The 14,200-nt window shown below is 37.4% G+C and overlaps 1 protein-coding gene across 1 annotated transcript; it reads right to left on the bottom strand.

Moving 5' to 3' along the window:
• Positions 1–5,230: 5,230 nt before the first annotated feature.
• On the bottom strand, positions 5,231–9,181 carry LOC111483296 (gibberellin 2-beta-dioxygenase 8-like). The gene is made up of 3 exons (XM_023129477.1): positions 8,690–9,181; positions 6,688–7,009; positions 5,231–5,697 (listed from the first exon to the last, which is right to left on the bottom strand). Exons 1-3 carry the CDS (start codon positions 9,157–9,159, stop codon positions 5,440–5,442), a joined length of 1,050 nt encoding a protein of 349 aa, XP_022985245.1. The 5' UTR covers positions 9,160–9,181; the 3' UTR covers positions 5,231–5,439.
• Positions 9,182–14,200: the final 5,019 nt, after the last annotated feature.

Here is a 14,200-nt window from a genome sequence, read left to right as displayed (position 1 = left end):
CAAGATATGGGGCCTTCGAATTCCTAGTAATGCCCTTTGGCTTGACAAACGCCCCAGCTACTTTCTGCACGTTGATGAACCAAGTTTTCTACGAATACTTGGATCAGTTCGTCATAGTATACCTCGACGACATAGTGGTTTATAGCACAACCCTAGAGGAACATAAAGTGCACTTGAAGCTGGTGTTCGACAAGCTACGACAGAACCAACTGTATGTCAAGAAAGAGAAATGTGCATTCGCACAAACATGCATCAACTTCCTTGGACATGTCGTCAAATGTGGACAGATTAGTATGGATAGCGATAAGATAAAAGCTATCCAAGAATGGAAGGTTCCTACTTCCATATCCAATGGGCGGTCCTTCTTAGGATTAGCCAACTACTATAGGCGGTTCGTCGAAGGATTTTCACGACGAGCCGCCTCATTGACAAAGCTGTTGAAGAAAGACCACCCTTGGTCGTGGTCAAATGATTGTCAAATGACTTTTGAAGATCTGAAAACAACCATGACGAGGGGTCCTATCCTCGGATTGGTAGATGTTACAAAGCCATTTGAAATAGAAATAGATGCTTCCGACTTTGCCCTAGGTGGGGTCCTTATTCAGGAAGGCCACCCCATCGCTTACGAAAGTCGAAAGCTCAATGACGCTGAACGTAGATACACTGTCTCCGAGAAAGAAATGCTGGTTGTAGTCCATTGCCTTCGAGTCTAGAGACAGTATCTCTTGGGATCACAGTTCGTAGTGAAGATGGATAACAGCGCCACTTGCCACTTCTTTGATCAACCAAAATTGACGGCAAAACAAGCCCGGTGGCAGGAGTCGTTGGCCGAATTCGACTTCAAGTTCGAACACAAAGCAGGAAAGAGTAATCAAGCAACCGACGCATTTAGTTGGAAGGGAGAACATGCGACCCTGTGCATGTTAGCCCATATTCACTCAAGTAAGATCGATGGATCGATGCGCAACATCATCAAGGAACATTTACACAAAGACCCATCGGCCAAAGCCGTCGTCGAACTAGCTAAAGCTGGGAAAACATGACAGTTTTGGGTTGAGAGAGACCTTCTGATGACAAAAGGAAACAAATTGTATGTCCCAAGAAAGGGAGAACTGAGGAAAAAGCTCATTCAGGAATGTCATGATACCTTATGGGCCGGACACCCTGGGTGGCAAAGAACATACGCCCTAATAAAAAAGGGGGTACTTCTGGCCAAACATGCAAGACGACATCATGCAATACACCAAGACGTGCCTCATCTGTCAACAGAACAAAGTCGAGAAAGCCAAAGTCTCAGGACTCTTGGAACCTCTACCTGTGCTGACAAGACCCTGGGAAAGTGTATCTCTGGACTTCATAACACACCTCCCAAAGGTCGGGGAATATGACACTATCTTGGTTATCGTAGACCAATTCTCAAAATATGCGACGTTCATCCCCACTCCCAAATTATGCTCAGCCGAACTCACAACCCAACTATTTTTCAAACACATTGTAAAGTTATGGGGCATTCTGTCGAGCATCATCAATGATAGGGATGGCAGATTCATTGGGACATTCTGGACTGAGTTATTTGCCTTCTTGAGAACAACCTTAAACATCTCCTCGAGTTATCACCCTCAAACCGATGGACAGACAAAATGGTTCAATTGCTTGCTCGAAGAATACTTACGTCACTTCGTCGACGCTCGCTAGAAGAACTGGATACAACTATTAGATGTCACCCAATTTTTCTTCAATTGTCAAACCAGCTCGTCTACGGGAAAGAGTCCCTTCGAAATTGTAAGTGGACGACAACCGGTCTTACCCCATATTATTGATCATCCTTATGTAGGGAAAAACCTTCAAGCTCACAACTTCACAAGAGAATGGAAGCAGACAACAGATATAGCCCGGCATATTTAGAGAAGGCTTCCAAGCATATGAAAAAATGGGTGGACAAGAAGCGTCATCCCCTTCAATTCCAAGCAGGAGATCAAGTTCTCATCAAGCTGAAACTAGAATAGATCAAATTTCGCAGCCGAAAGGACCAGAGACTAGTTCGAAAATATGAAGTCCCGGTTGAAGTCCTTAAAAAGATTGAGACTAGCTCCTACCGAGTTGCACTACCTGCATGGATGAAAATCCACCTAGTAATTCATGTGAGCAACTTGAAGCCATACCACCCTGACCCAGACGATGACCAACGAAATGCAATCACGAGACCGAGCATTGATCTGAGGCAAAAAAAAAAAAAACAAAAGAAGTAGAGGAGATCCTCGCCGACAGGGTTAGGAAGATAGGAAGACCTGTATGGACGATTCGTGAATTCCTTGTCAAATGGAAGAATCTCCCTACTGAGGAAACCAGCTGGGAACGCGCCGAAGATCTGAACTCCGCCACCACCCACATCGCAAGGTTTGAAAGTAGTCGGTTGACAGGGACGTCAACCAATTAGGTGGGGGAGGATGTCACGGTCATGCTCGTCTAGGGCATGTTGCCCATGGCCGCATGCCCATGGCAAGCCAAACCCTTGTCATGTCTTTTCATTCTAGTGTTTTTACTTTTGTAGTTCTAGGGAGTATGACGCCTCAAAAATATCATGTCTAGGCCTGCCAGACATGAAATGCCTCAGAATGTACTATAGATGAATATGACTAGTTGTCAACTTCTCCCTACTCAAGGTTATATATGTTAAGCCGTTGTTATCTCTCTCTTGCTTGCTTATATAACGTCTCTTTCAAAAATCTATATTTCTAAAATCTCTCTCTACCCTCATTTTCTAAAACCTTCTTGTAAAACCGAGGCTAGAGGCTCGATCATACGTCGCTTGGCCGTAGGCGATGCAAGAACAAATTGGCTTAGCTCACTTGTCGTTGGAAAGTGAGTGCCACACAATCGCTAGTCCGCTGCCTTCAAAAGTGCGATTATGTCACCCGGTGGCCTACATATGTCATACGTGTGATATGCTTTGATATGTGGTGCTATGCTATGTGTCTTTATATGATATGCCAAACAATATTATGATAAAAAGGAAATATCATGTTATGCTTAAAGTGTCATGATGTACTATGATATGTTATGTTAGGCAATGATATTCTATGAACATGTCATGCTATGTTTTTAAAATATATTAAAGGAATGTTTCCATGGTTAACAAACATGTCATGCATGTAGTATCAGCTCTATTTCAGTAGAAAAAATAGGGTCTTTAAAGATGGAATCAGTGGAATCAGAGGTCTAGGTTATAGATTTTGTAGACTAGTCTACTAGGTAAACTTAACATGTTCTATGGTCCCACCACTGATGCTCCGTCGTCATCAGGATGTCATGTGTAAGATAACAAAAAGTTATATTGAATGTCATTGTTAAATGCATTGCTCTTGACGAGTTATTGTCAAATGTACTCGTCAAATGCATTATTGATTGACGGTGCCTCCATTAACCGTGCTATTGTAGATTGAGTTCCATGTTTATTATGATATAATGTACGACATGTTTTTGTATTAAGAGAAGTATACTTAAGAATAAATATGCATTGGTTATAGAATCATGCCATCTAGCGAACATGGGGGAGGACATAGAAGAAAGGGATGACCTCTTGTTAGAGGACGAGGTAGAGGTTGAGGGAGTCCAACTCGTGAAAGATCATTAGACATTGGAACAACCAAAATATTTTAGTATTTTAGAATTTTTTTCTTTTTATAAAACTCAGATATTTAAAATCTTTTACATTCTTTCAAACTTTCACCATCTAACAAAACAATGAAAAAAATACAAGTAGAACGAATCGAACCCACACTTGTGTAATTATAACATGCCCAATAAATAAGCATTCTGAGAAGCCCAAAAATATACAAATATTCCTTTAAAAATTTGTTCTCTAACAATAAACCAAAAAAATTGTTGGGACCAGAACTCGAATGGAATCTATACTAACTAACCCTATTCAACTTAAAATATCATGTAACCCAATTTTTATAATTTAGATTGAATTGGTTCAATGTACATCCGTGAACCGATAATTCATAGAGACCAAAATGGTAATTTAACCTAAAACAAAACACCTATCATTACAAATGAATTTGGTTCCTTTGTCATGAATATTATTACTAGGTTAATGTAGTTCCTTTGTCATGAATATTTTACCACGAATAATTCAGTTAAAAGTTTATATATATATATATTTCTTTTTGTATGAGTCCAGCCCATGAACACCACTAATGTTGTTTGGGCTGGTTTTATTGGTCGGCCTCTATTCCTACATATTGTTAATGTTGGAGCATATTATTGGTCGGCCAGTGTTAAGAGCATGCAACTAAGTTACGAATTTCTTCCGATCTCCATCATTGGTTCATTGACAGTGCTGTCATGTCATCACTTTAAACGTACAACGATTATAATTAACGCAACTGTATGCATTGCATTTGTAGCATAACAGCCTTAGATAAATTGCTTCTGAAAGCGATGGATTATCATCCAACTTTGAAATACGCTCATCATTTAGTGCTTACAATCATCTCTCTTTTTCTATGCTTAATTCTTCTTTCCGGATTAGTCTATGATTTTGACTATATAATCATCAACAAAACTCACATCAACTTAGCGTTTTGTTTTGGTCTATCAGGTTTTTCCCTTTTCAAATCAGCCACAAGCTGTTAGAAACAGCATCAGTCGGTGAATCCTATGATATACTTGTTCCTACCATCTAAGATCACGTATTTACAAGATTTTTAATGGGTTGGAGATTCAATCGTTGCATCTTTTTGAAGTATAATGACTAAATTGTGTTAGATTCGGGAACTTAATATTACTTACGAGTTCAGTTTATTAGGATCACTCAACAACGCACATATTCAATCCTGATGAAATTAAAAGAGGAATATTGACTAAAAGTTTTATTGATGACTCCAAATGTAAGAAAAAATTTACATGGACTAATGGGTATATATATATAGTTTCAATTTACGTAAAAGATTAATGAATTATATCTCTATCAAATATTTACCGTATATATCTACCCTAACGAAATATTTACCATTATATTTATTGCTAATTTTTTATTATAGATAAGTCCCATATCTCAACATAATTTACTTAAGAGTTAAGAAAATTTAATAGTTATGTAATTTGACTGAATCCTGTTTATTTTCGTGCTTAGTTTTTTGAGATACAATCTTATCTATTTTTCTATGTAGTTTTTAGAAGGAATAATAACTATACGAAACTATTAATATATAAATCCTTAGTTGTTGTGGAGTTTTCCATCACGGTATGACCACGTATATATCTGCTTACATTAATGGACCGAGATTTTTAAGTAGACAACAATATTATAATATAGAACAAGCTTGAAATGATATATTCGATACAAAACACACCCAAATATAAGCCTCCTACTTGGATTATTTTTGTATGATGGCTAGGTAGAGCCCCTAGAATAGACATTAGACACTTAAGTCATTGACCCAAATGAGGCAACATGTTGTGCAAGAGGAACCTTGGAAGCCCTACCTTGTTGCCTGTTTTCTCTACATCTTTTTCTATTTGTTGTCTGTACTCTTTGTAGCTGAATTGCCTGTAAATGCTTGGCTTCGTGTAACTCTCAATCATCACATCATCAGATGGGCTATAGAAATATGCGAATGAAAATCTTTCCACTGCTTCAGAAGCAACCACTCTGTGTTTGAGGCTCCTAAATGCATCATTGCTCACAACCTGCATCACATTTTCAGAAAACATGACTCTCCTAAGAAAGGTTGGTGCTATGTTTATGTTCTTTCTTCTCCTATATTCTTGAGAGGAATCAATGTTCAAATTCTAGATCTTATAAGCTTACAATTTGGCTGATTGAAATCATATATGAAATGTATGGAAGATCTTGTTCTAGACTGGACAAGTACGTAGAGACTCTTACGAAAAACTAAAAACAAAAGAAGGAGAGTTTTTGCTCAAAATGAATAATATCATGCTATTGTGGATGACCGTGATTCCTAACATGGTATCAGATTCATACCCTTAATTTAGCAATGTCAATAGAATCCTCTAAGTGTTGAACAAAGAATTTGTGAGTCTTGAACGTGTAGTATAAAATGACTGAAGTGTTAAACAAATGGTATATTTTGTTTGAGAGCTCTAGAGAAGGAGTTGAGTCTCGATTAAGGATAGATTGTTCGAGAGCTCCTTCAAAAGGAGGGAAGGATGGTTGAAAATTATTGGGAGTAGTTTCATATTGGTTAATTAAGAGAAAAATAGTGGATTTAAAAGTAAAGAAAGTCATTTCTAATAGTATGGAGTCATAAAAACAAATCCATGAAAACTTTTAAGGGAATAATATCGGATTATTCCTAACACAATAAACATCCTCAAAAAAGTTACAAGTGTAGGGCTCAAAATCATTTTGCTACTTTATAGTCTTTTCTTTCTTAAAACCCTTAAAACTATTTCAAAACTATCCACTAGAGTATAATTCAAATGACTTAGTATCAGCGCAAACGGCAAACGATTTCTTTTATCAATAAAGACATTTTTAATTCAAATGTTTCACTTTAAAAAAAAAAAAAAAAAACTAACCACCGACATCATTTAGAACAATTAAACTACTACTAAATCAAAACAATCGATTGATTTAATCTTTTATATATAATTTAACACTCTAAAAACCTCCAAATTTCCTATCTATGAACAAAAAGAGAGAAAAGTGAGGACCTGAAATAAGTCACCGATGTTGACAAGCAAAGCTTTTGGGTTTGGTTTAACAGAAAACCATTTTCCATCTTTCATGAGCTGCAGCCCACTGACTTGAGCTTGGTAAAGTATTGTGAGATAATCGCTATCAGTGTGAGGAATGAGGCCATAGACTTGAGATGCAAATGGGCAAGGTGGGTATCTATTCAATCGAAAGCTGCTCCTTCCTTTCTCACACCTTTCCTTGAAATAACTCGATTTTATGCCCAAACTTTGCCCTAAAATCTCCGCTATGCTCTCTGCTAACCTCCCAAACTTCTTCACCACTGCTTCCATTGTGGGTCTGTCAAATAATGTGAAGCACAAAAAAAGATGAGGAAAAATGGAAACTCTTTCTTTTGTCATGTTATTGCCAAACAAACCATATCTGAGGAGCAATAATGGAAGAAAAGAAGAGGAGTAAGAGCCAAAAAATGAATGTTTTGAGCTCCAAAATGAAGATAAGATGGGGGGGGTGGGTGTGTGCCCCCACGGGGCTAACAAACGTGTTCATGTGATGCTCATGTGATGGGGTGATGTCAAACTAAGAGTATTGCCCTTTCACCCATGCACTCCCTGGTGCTGTGGAAGCACCCCTCGCAGGTACTTCACATGCCCTTTCAGCCCATGTGGGGTACCCTAGAAACATATTATCTATGTGTGTATATGCTTCTTCACCCCCCCACAGTGACCCATCTCATCCACCCAATAAACCTCTACCCATGTGCGTAATTGAAGAGAGAGAAAAACAAGTACTATACAAATATTTCAAATTTGGTTCCTTTTTAGTCTTCATACTCAGATAAACGATCCAATTTGCAAATCTCCAAATCACTTAATACAAATCTTTAGTTATATTTTAAGAAATTTAGTGAATAACGTGTCGTGATCAAATTTCGATTGAATTGAAGAACCAAAATAAACGAATCCATGTTGAAGATTTATGAACAAAGTCGAACATTAACTAATATAAACAAAAGTTGAAAGTATAGAGACTAAAATAGTATTTAAGCGAAAGTTTATTACAATGTGTTTTGATTTGTTATCTTAAACAACTTATAGGAGTTCAAAACTTCTTAAATCATCTTATGTATTACTTTTACTTTTAAAGATCAATTCAAACTTATCGAATAAAAAAAAAAAACCAGAACAATAATGAAAACTTTTCAAACCAAAAAAAAAAAAAAAAAAAAACCTTTTGTAATTAATGTTTTTGTAATTCAAAATGAGCTGTATGGAGGTACTTTTCTTGGGTTGGTACTTGCATGAAGACATTGAATTCAAAACCAGGGAAGCAAGTGAAAAAGGTGAAAAACAATGAAAACACAGATATTTATTTACTTTTTTTTAAGTAAAAGTAGTCTCTTCTTTCATTTTCTAATACTCACTTTTGAGATTGGACACATTCTCATTTTTTAGGGTTTACATTAATCCTGGTCCCTAATCTCTTTATGGCCAATTTCAACAATATTTTTGATGTTATTCTCTAAATCAATACAAAATCTAACACTAAATTCTTACCTTTTTAAAGTTTATAGACTAAATTGTTACAAGTTTTTCTCCAATTGATTGTGTGTACCCACATACTTCATACTTCTTCATAATGCCAATAACTTGATATTATATTACTACACAATCTTGTGCTTCTAGCCACACATTTTTTCTTCTTCATAATGCACTATTCTATATATATATATATATATAGAATCTTGTACTTGAACTTGGATTAAAGAGTTAAGAGCCCTTAATTGAGTAATTTAACTTAATGATTAAGCCTAATCTAAATCTTCTTCTTTGTGGAACAAGAGGAGGAGATTCCAAGCTAATTTTCACACTTAATTAAGAAAAACCCTAATCTTAGATTGATTATGTGCTTGTTTTTAATGATATAAACATTAAAAAATTTAGAAGAAGAAGAAGAAGAAGAATAAGAATCCAAAATGAAAGTAGAAAGGTAAAATTGAAAGAATTAGGGTGGGAATACCTGAGGGTGACATGCTCCCCCAAGTTTGAAACCTCCAAAACAGCCATATGAAAAGCTTCAGACCAAGAGATTTGACTTGGAGACATGGCCACTGGGTTACCCCATCGGTAAGTTCCAGCCATATTAAGAACATTGCTCAAACTTTTCTTTGCAAATGGTTGATTGAACACTTTTTCTTGCTCATACATCATGCCCTTCAATACCCTCTCTGGAACCCCATGATTGAGCACTTGGAAAAAACCCCAATTCCTAGCAGCTTCAACCATCTCACTTTTGCACTTCTCCCTCTCTGAATTCCCCATTTTTAGAAGCCCTAAATCGATCACTGGTAGCTCTTCTTCTTCCTCACATTCCTCCACTACTTCCCTCTCTTCTTCTTCCCCTACCCATCTCCCATTTTTACTCTCACTTTCCTCTTTCATCAGCGCATAGTACCTTACTTGTAATGGCGGTTCAATTTCCATACTCATATTTCTCACCTCCTCTTTTAACCAAGGATGGAATACAAGGCATTGGTTCCAAACAAATGATCTCTTTTATATAGCCCATCAAGTTTGGAACCATAATTATATTATGCTCTGAATCTAAATTTGTGTAAAGGGTGGAATCATAAATTTAGATTTTGTGATTGAAAATTCTATGGCTGAGTGAAGAACACGCGTTTGAGTGTGTCATCAGAGAAAAAAATTGTGCAAGAGAGAAGAACGTACCTCAAATGGTTAGACAAATTATGAACAGATATATGTTTGTCAAAAAAGAGCCAAACTCGCCGTATCCCAACTCGGTTTTCTTTTAATTTTATTCACCAAAAATGTACGGCTTAACCAAACTTGATGCCAATTTGCAAGACATAATGCAAATTACAAGACTAAGATGCTATTGGGATACCCAAAAAAAAATCTTCCTAATTAAAAGATATAAAAATGATATAAAAACGATACGAGATGACATGACAAGTTCGAGAAATAGTCGAGAATCGATTTTATCATTGATATTTGGTTAAATGTTTGAATGGAAAATTGAGGCATTAAGGTTGAAATGTAGAAGTCGGCAATGAATTATGCACTATTCCATCGATATTTTAGTGGAAATCTGATTGTGTGGAAGTCGGCACATTTAAGTTTGATGTGAAGTGAGAATATGCATGGATACATAGGTAGGCCTCAACCGCCCCTAAAAGAAAACAAATGATAATAATAACAATGTTTGTGAAAAGGTACCCATCTTTTTCCAATGTCCATCATCTCAAAAAGTTATCGAAATTCTTCCCAACTGTGGAATGCCCATGTCGGCTTCCAAATAAAACAAAACAAAATAATTTTTTTCTTTAATTGCTAAAGATAAGACAACAGTAAACAAATCAATCATAAAAAATCGAAACGAAAACAATACAAAACATATATTTCTTAAGTTATCTGCAAAGAACAGGAACGGGATACAAAAGTGCATAATTACAACCCATAAAAATACAGACTACATTGATGTCTCAGGTCAACACCCGTCTATGACAGTGTAACTCTTGATCACCTGAAGGAGAAAGGAGTGAATATCAAATTCCTAGTAGTTTTCCATGAGTTTTTTTCTCTAAATAGTAATTAATGTTGTTGAATGTTTTTTCCCTAAAAGGTAACAGAAAGTGGGGAGTATCTTTAGGAAGTTTGTTCTTAATCCTTCCCAACTTATGTGTAGGTGTTGAAGTTTCTAAAACAATCGTCATGAGTATAGTCCCATTTTTACTCATAGTAAAAGTACTCACCCTAACATCTAGGTGTATAATTCCAAGTCACTTGTAAATCAGACTTCCAAAACTGATTTACAGGATCACAACGCTAGCCTCAACCCGTTTCTACACTTAATAGAAACTTTTGTCTTAACATAACTACTTATGTAGTCCCAAGTCTCTCTTTAGAACTGGTTTAATGGGATCGTTGCGTCAGCCTTGGCCTATTTCTACCCTTAATAGAAGTTCTTGTCTAGAGCTAACTACTCGTATAGTCCCAAGTCCCTCCTCAAGACCGGTTTATGGAATCATAGCATCAGCCTTGATTCGACCCTATATTCAATAGTAACTCAAATGCCCTCAGGATTTTGCTAAGCTTCCTTAATCATATTCAGATGTCGTGGAGGTTTACCAAGTCCTTAGGAGCATCTAGGCAGTTTAAATCTTGTATCTCGTTTTTCAAGATGTTTGGGACTAACACCTTGGGGCTAATCCAACGTCTGGGTGCTCACAAATCTATACCTCTAATCGTTGCTCACCATCCTATGGTACCCGATCTACTAGAAACTATTGACCCAGGTCAACTCGAAAACTACTCTAGCTCAATCGTCCTAAACTTAACTTTGTCCAAACATACTTTGCCACGGTAATATTCCTATTGATCACCTGAGCACAAAATAAATAACCTAAAAATGTACAGGCAACTCAACGAGGAGATAACATCCATCAATCATTTGGAGCAAGATCACAAATATCTCATCCTCCATTATATCAAAGTAAAAAGCATTAAAATAGGCATGCAATTTAAATTCTTATCCTAGGGGCATTTTCATAATTTTTCATGCATGCATAGTCAAAATTGCCCATTAGAGTCCTACATATGCATATTTTAGCCATCTAAGGTATGATATGCTTCCATTATTGCATGTCCTAGATATCCCTACAAGTATTACTTGCATCTAGTCTGTGTGCCTACTTACTAGGTGAAACGTGTCACTTTGAGCTTGCTTTTTCACTTGTTGGAAGCTCCAAATTTCTTGAAAATTCATTGCTAGGTCTTGGTTCAAGTGAAATTGAGGTCAATATAGTAAACTGTGGTAGGTTATGGAGTCCGCTCTCTTATTTATAGCTTGGTCAACGGTTATATCCGATAAAGCTATATTTGGTAAAGCTATATCCGGTAAAGCTACATATAGTAAATAACTATATATAGTAGATGGTTAAATCTGGTAAAGCTATATATAATAAATAGCTATATATAGTACATGGTTAAATATAGTAAAGTTATATATAGTAAACTGAACTATATAGAGCTTTGAAAATGCACTTTCTGTATTCTCTGTATTCTCTCTTACTGCACATACTTGAAGTCATCAATATAAATCCTTTAGCCAGAGTTCTCCTTGCATTTTCTCTATCATGTTCTTTGTGTTCATCTAGATCGAGTGTGTGCATTGTTGTGCGATCCTAACAACTGGTATCAGAGCCAGGTTGAAAGTCACCATGATCTGTGAAGATGGAAGGTTCAAAGATTGGAATTGAGAAGTTCGATGGATCAGATTTCAGTTTCTGGAAGATACAGATTGAAGATTATCTGTACCAGAAAGATCTTCACGAACCCATATTGGGAGTGATGCCGGATACCATGACCACGGGACAGTGGAAGCTTAAGGATCGAAAAGCCTTAGGGATGATCCGGTTGACGCTATCCAGAAACGTGGCGTTTAACATCATCAAGGAGAAGACAACGTCAGATCTGATGAAGGCGCTGTCGAATATGTACGAAAAACCGTCGGCTATGAACAAGGTGTATTTGATGCGGAGATTGTTCAATCTACAAATGTCTGAAGGTGGATCTATTGTTGATCATATAAATGAATTCAATATGATCGTAAGTCAACTAAGTTAGGTGAAAATTAATTTCGAGGATGAAATTAAAACATTGATTTTGATGTCATCTTTACCCAATTCGTGGGATACTGTTGTTGCCACAATCAGCAATTTGCGAGGATTTGATAAACTGAAGTTTGATGAAATTCGAGATGTATTTCTCAGCGAAAGTATTCGCAAACGAGAAATTGAAAATTCATCTAGTAGTGCTCTTAGTGTTGACCAACGGGGAAGAAGTAAACTGAAGGGCCCAAACAACGGGCGATCAAAATCAAAGAACCGAGAAAAATCTTCAAATAGACCAAACGTAACGTGTTGAAATTGTGGAGAAAAAGGTCACTTTTGGACAGGTTGTACAAGACCAAAGAGGAAGCAGAATCACAAATCTGAAGATGATGATGACTCTATAAATTTAGCAGAAGACATTGGGGATGCTCTAATCCTCAACGTGGACAGTTCGATTGAATCCTGGATTTTGGATTCAGGTGCATCTTTTCATTCGTCTCCAAATAAAGAGTTGTTCTGGAATTTCAAATCTAGAAATTTCGAGAGGTGTATCTTGCCGACAACAAAGATTTGGAGATTAAAGGAAAATGAGATGTCTGCATAAAAACTCCAGCAGGAAATCAATGGACATTAAAGAATGTCAGATATATTACTGGTCTAAAAAAGAACCTGATCTCTATTGGTCAATTGGATAACATAGGTTATGCAACAAAGTTAGGGAAGAGTTCGTGGAAGATTATGAAGGGTGCTACGGTGGTAGCACGTGGCTCAAAATCTGGAACCTTATACACCACTGCAGGGTGTATGAACATAGCTGTTGTTGCTGAGAGTGCTTCAAATTCAAGTCTATGGCACAATAGACTTCGACATATGAGCGTGAAAGGAATGAAGACGCTGGCCGTGAAAGAAGTCTTAGAAGGTCTAAAATCTGTTGATGTGGGTCGTGAGAACTACGTTATGGGCAAGCAGACACGAGTTAGCTTCACAAAGACCTCCAGAGAATCGAAGAAAATGCGGTTGGAAATGGAACCATATGTGGAGCAAGGTTTAACGAAGCAAGTGAGAGTTGAGCTTGAGTTGCAGGAAAACTCACCTAGTGATGTTGTAGCAGATACTCATGAAACTTCTGAGATTACTGTTGAGGAACCAAATGTGGAGCAAGGTTCCAAGACCACGAAGCAAGTGAAAGACTTCTGAGATTACTGTTGAGGAACCAAATGTGGAGCAAGGTTCCAAGACCACGAAGCAAGTGAAAGTTGAGCTTGTGTTGCAGGAAAACTCATTTAGTGATGTTGTAGCAGATACTCATGAAACTCTTGAGACTACTGTTGAGGAACCAGATGTGGAGCAAGGTTCCAAGGCCACGAAGCAAGTGGGAGTTGAGCTTGAGTTGCAGGGAAACTCATCTAGTGATGTTGTAGCAGATACTCAAGAAACTCCTGAGACTACTGTTGAGGAACCAAATGTGGAGCAAGGTTCCAAGACCACGAAGCAAGTGAAAGTTNGTAGCAGATACTCATGAAACTCCTGAGACTACTGTTGAGGAACCAGATGTGGAGCAAGGTTCCAAGACCACGAAGCAAGTGGGAGTTGAGCTTGAGTTGCAGGGAAACTCATCTAGTGATGTTGTAGCAGATACTCAAGAAACTCCTAGGACTACTGCTGAGGAACCAAATGTGGAGCAAGGTTCCAAGACCATGAAGCAAGTGGGAATTGAGCTTGTGTTGTAGGGAAACTCACTTAGTGATGTTGTAGCAGATACTCATGAAACTCCTGAGACTACTGTTGAGGAACCATATGTGGAGCAAGGTTCCAAGACCACGAAGCAAGTGGGAGTTGAGCTTGAGTTGCAGGAAAACTCACCTAGTGATGTTGTAGCAGATACTCAAGAAACT

This window comes from Cucurbita maxima, unplaced genomic scaffold, assembly GCF_002738345.1.
Source record: "Cucurbita maxima cultivar Rimu unplaced genomic scaffold, Cmax_1.0 Cma_Scf00008, whole genome shotgun sequence".
Taxonomy (NCBI): domain Eukaryota; kingdom Viridiplantae; phylum Streptophyta; class Magnoliopsida; order Cucurbitales; family Cucurbitaceae; genus Cucurbita; species Cucurbita maxima.
The sequence above is the reverse complement of the archived record's forward strand: the minus strand, read 5'-3'. Positions and strand labels throughout refer to the sequence as shown.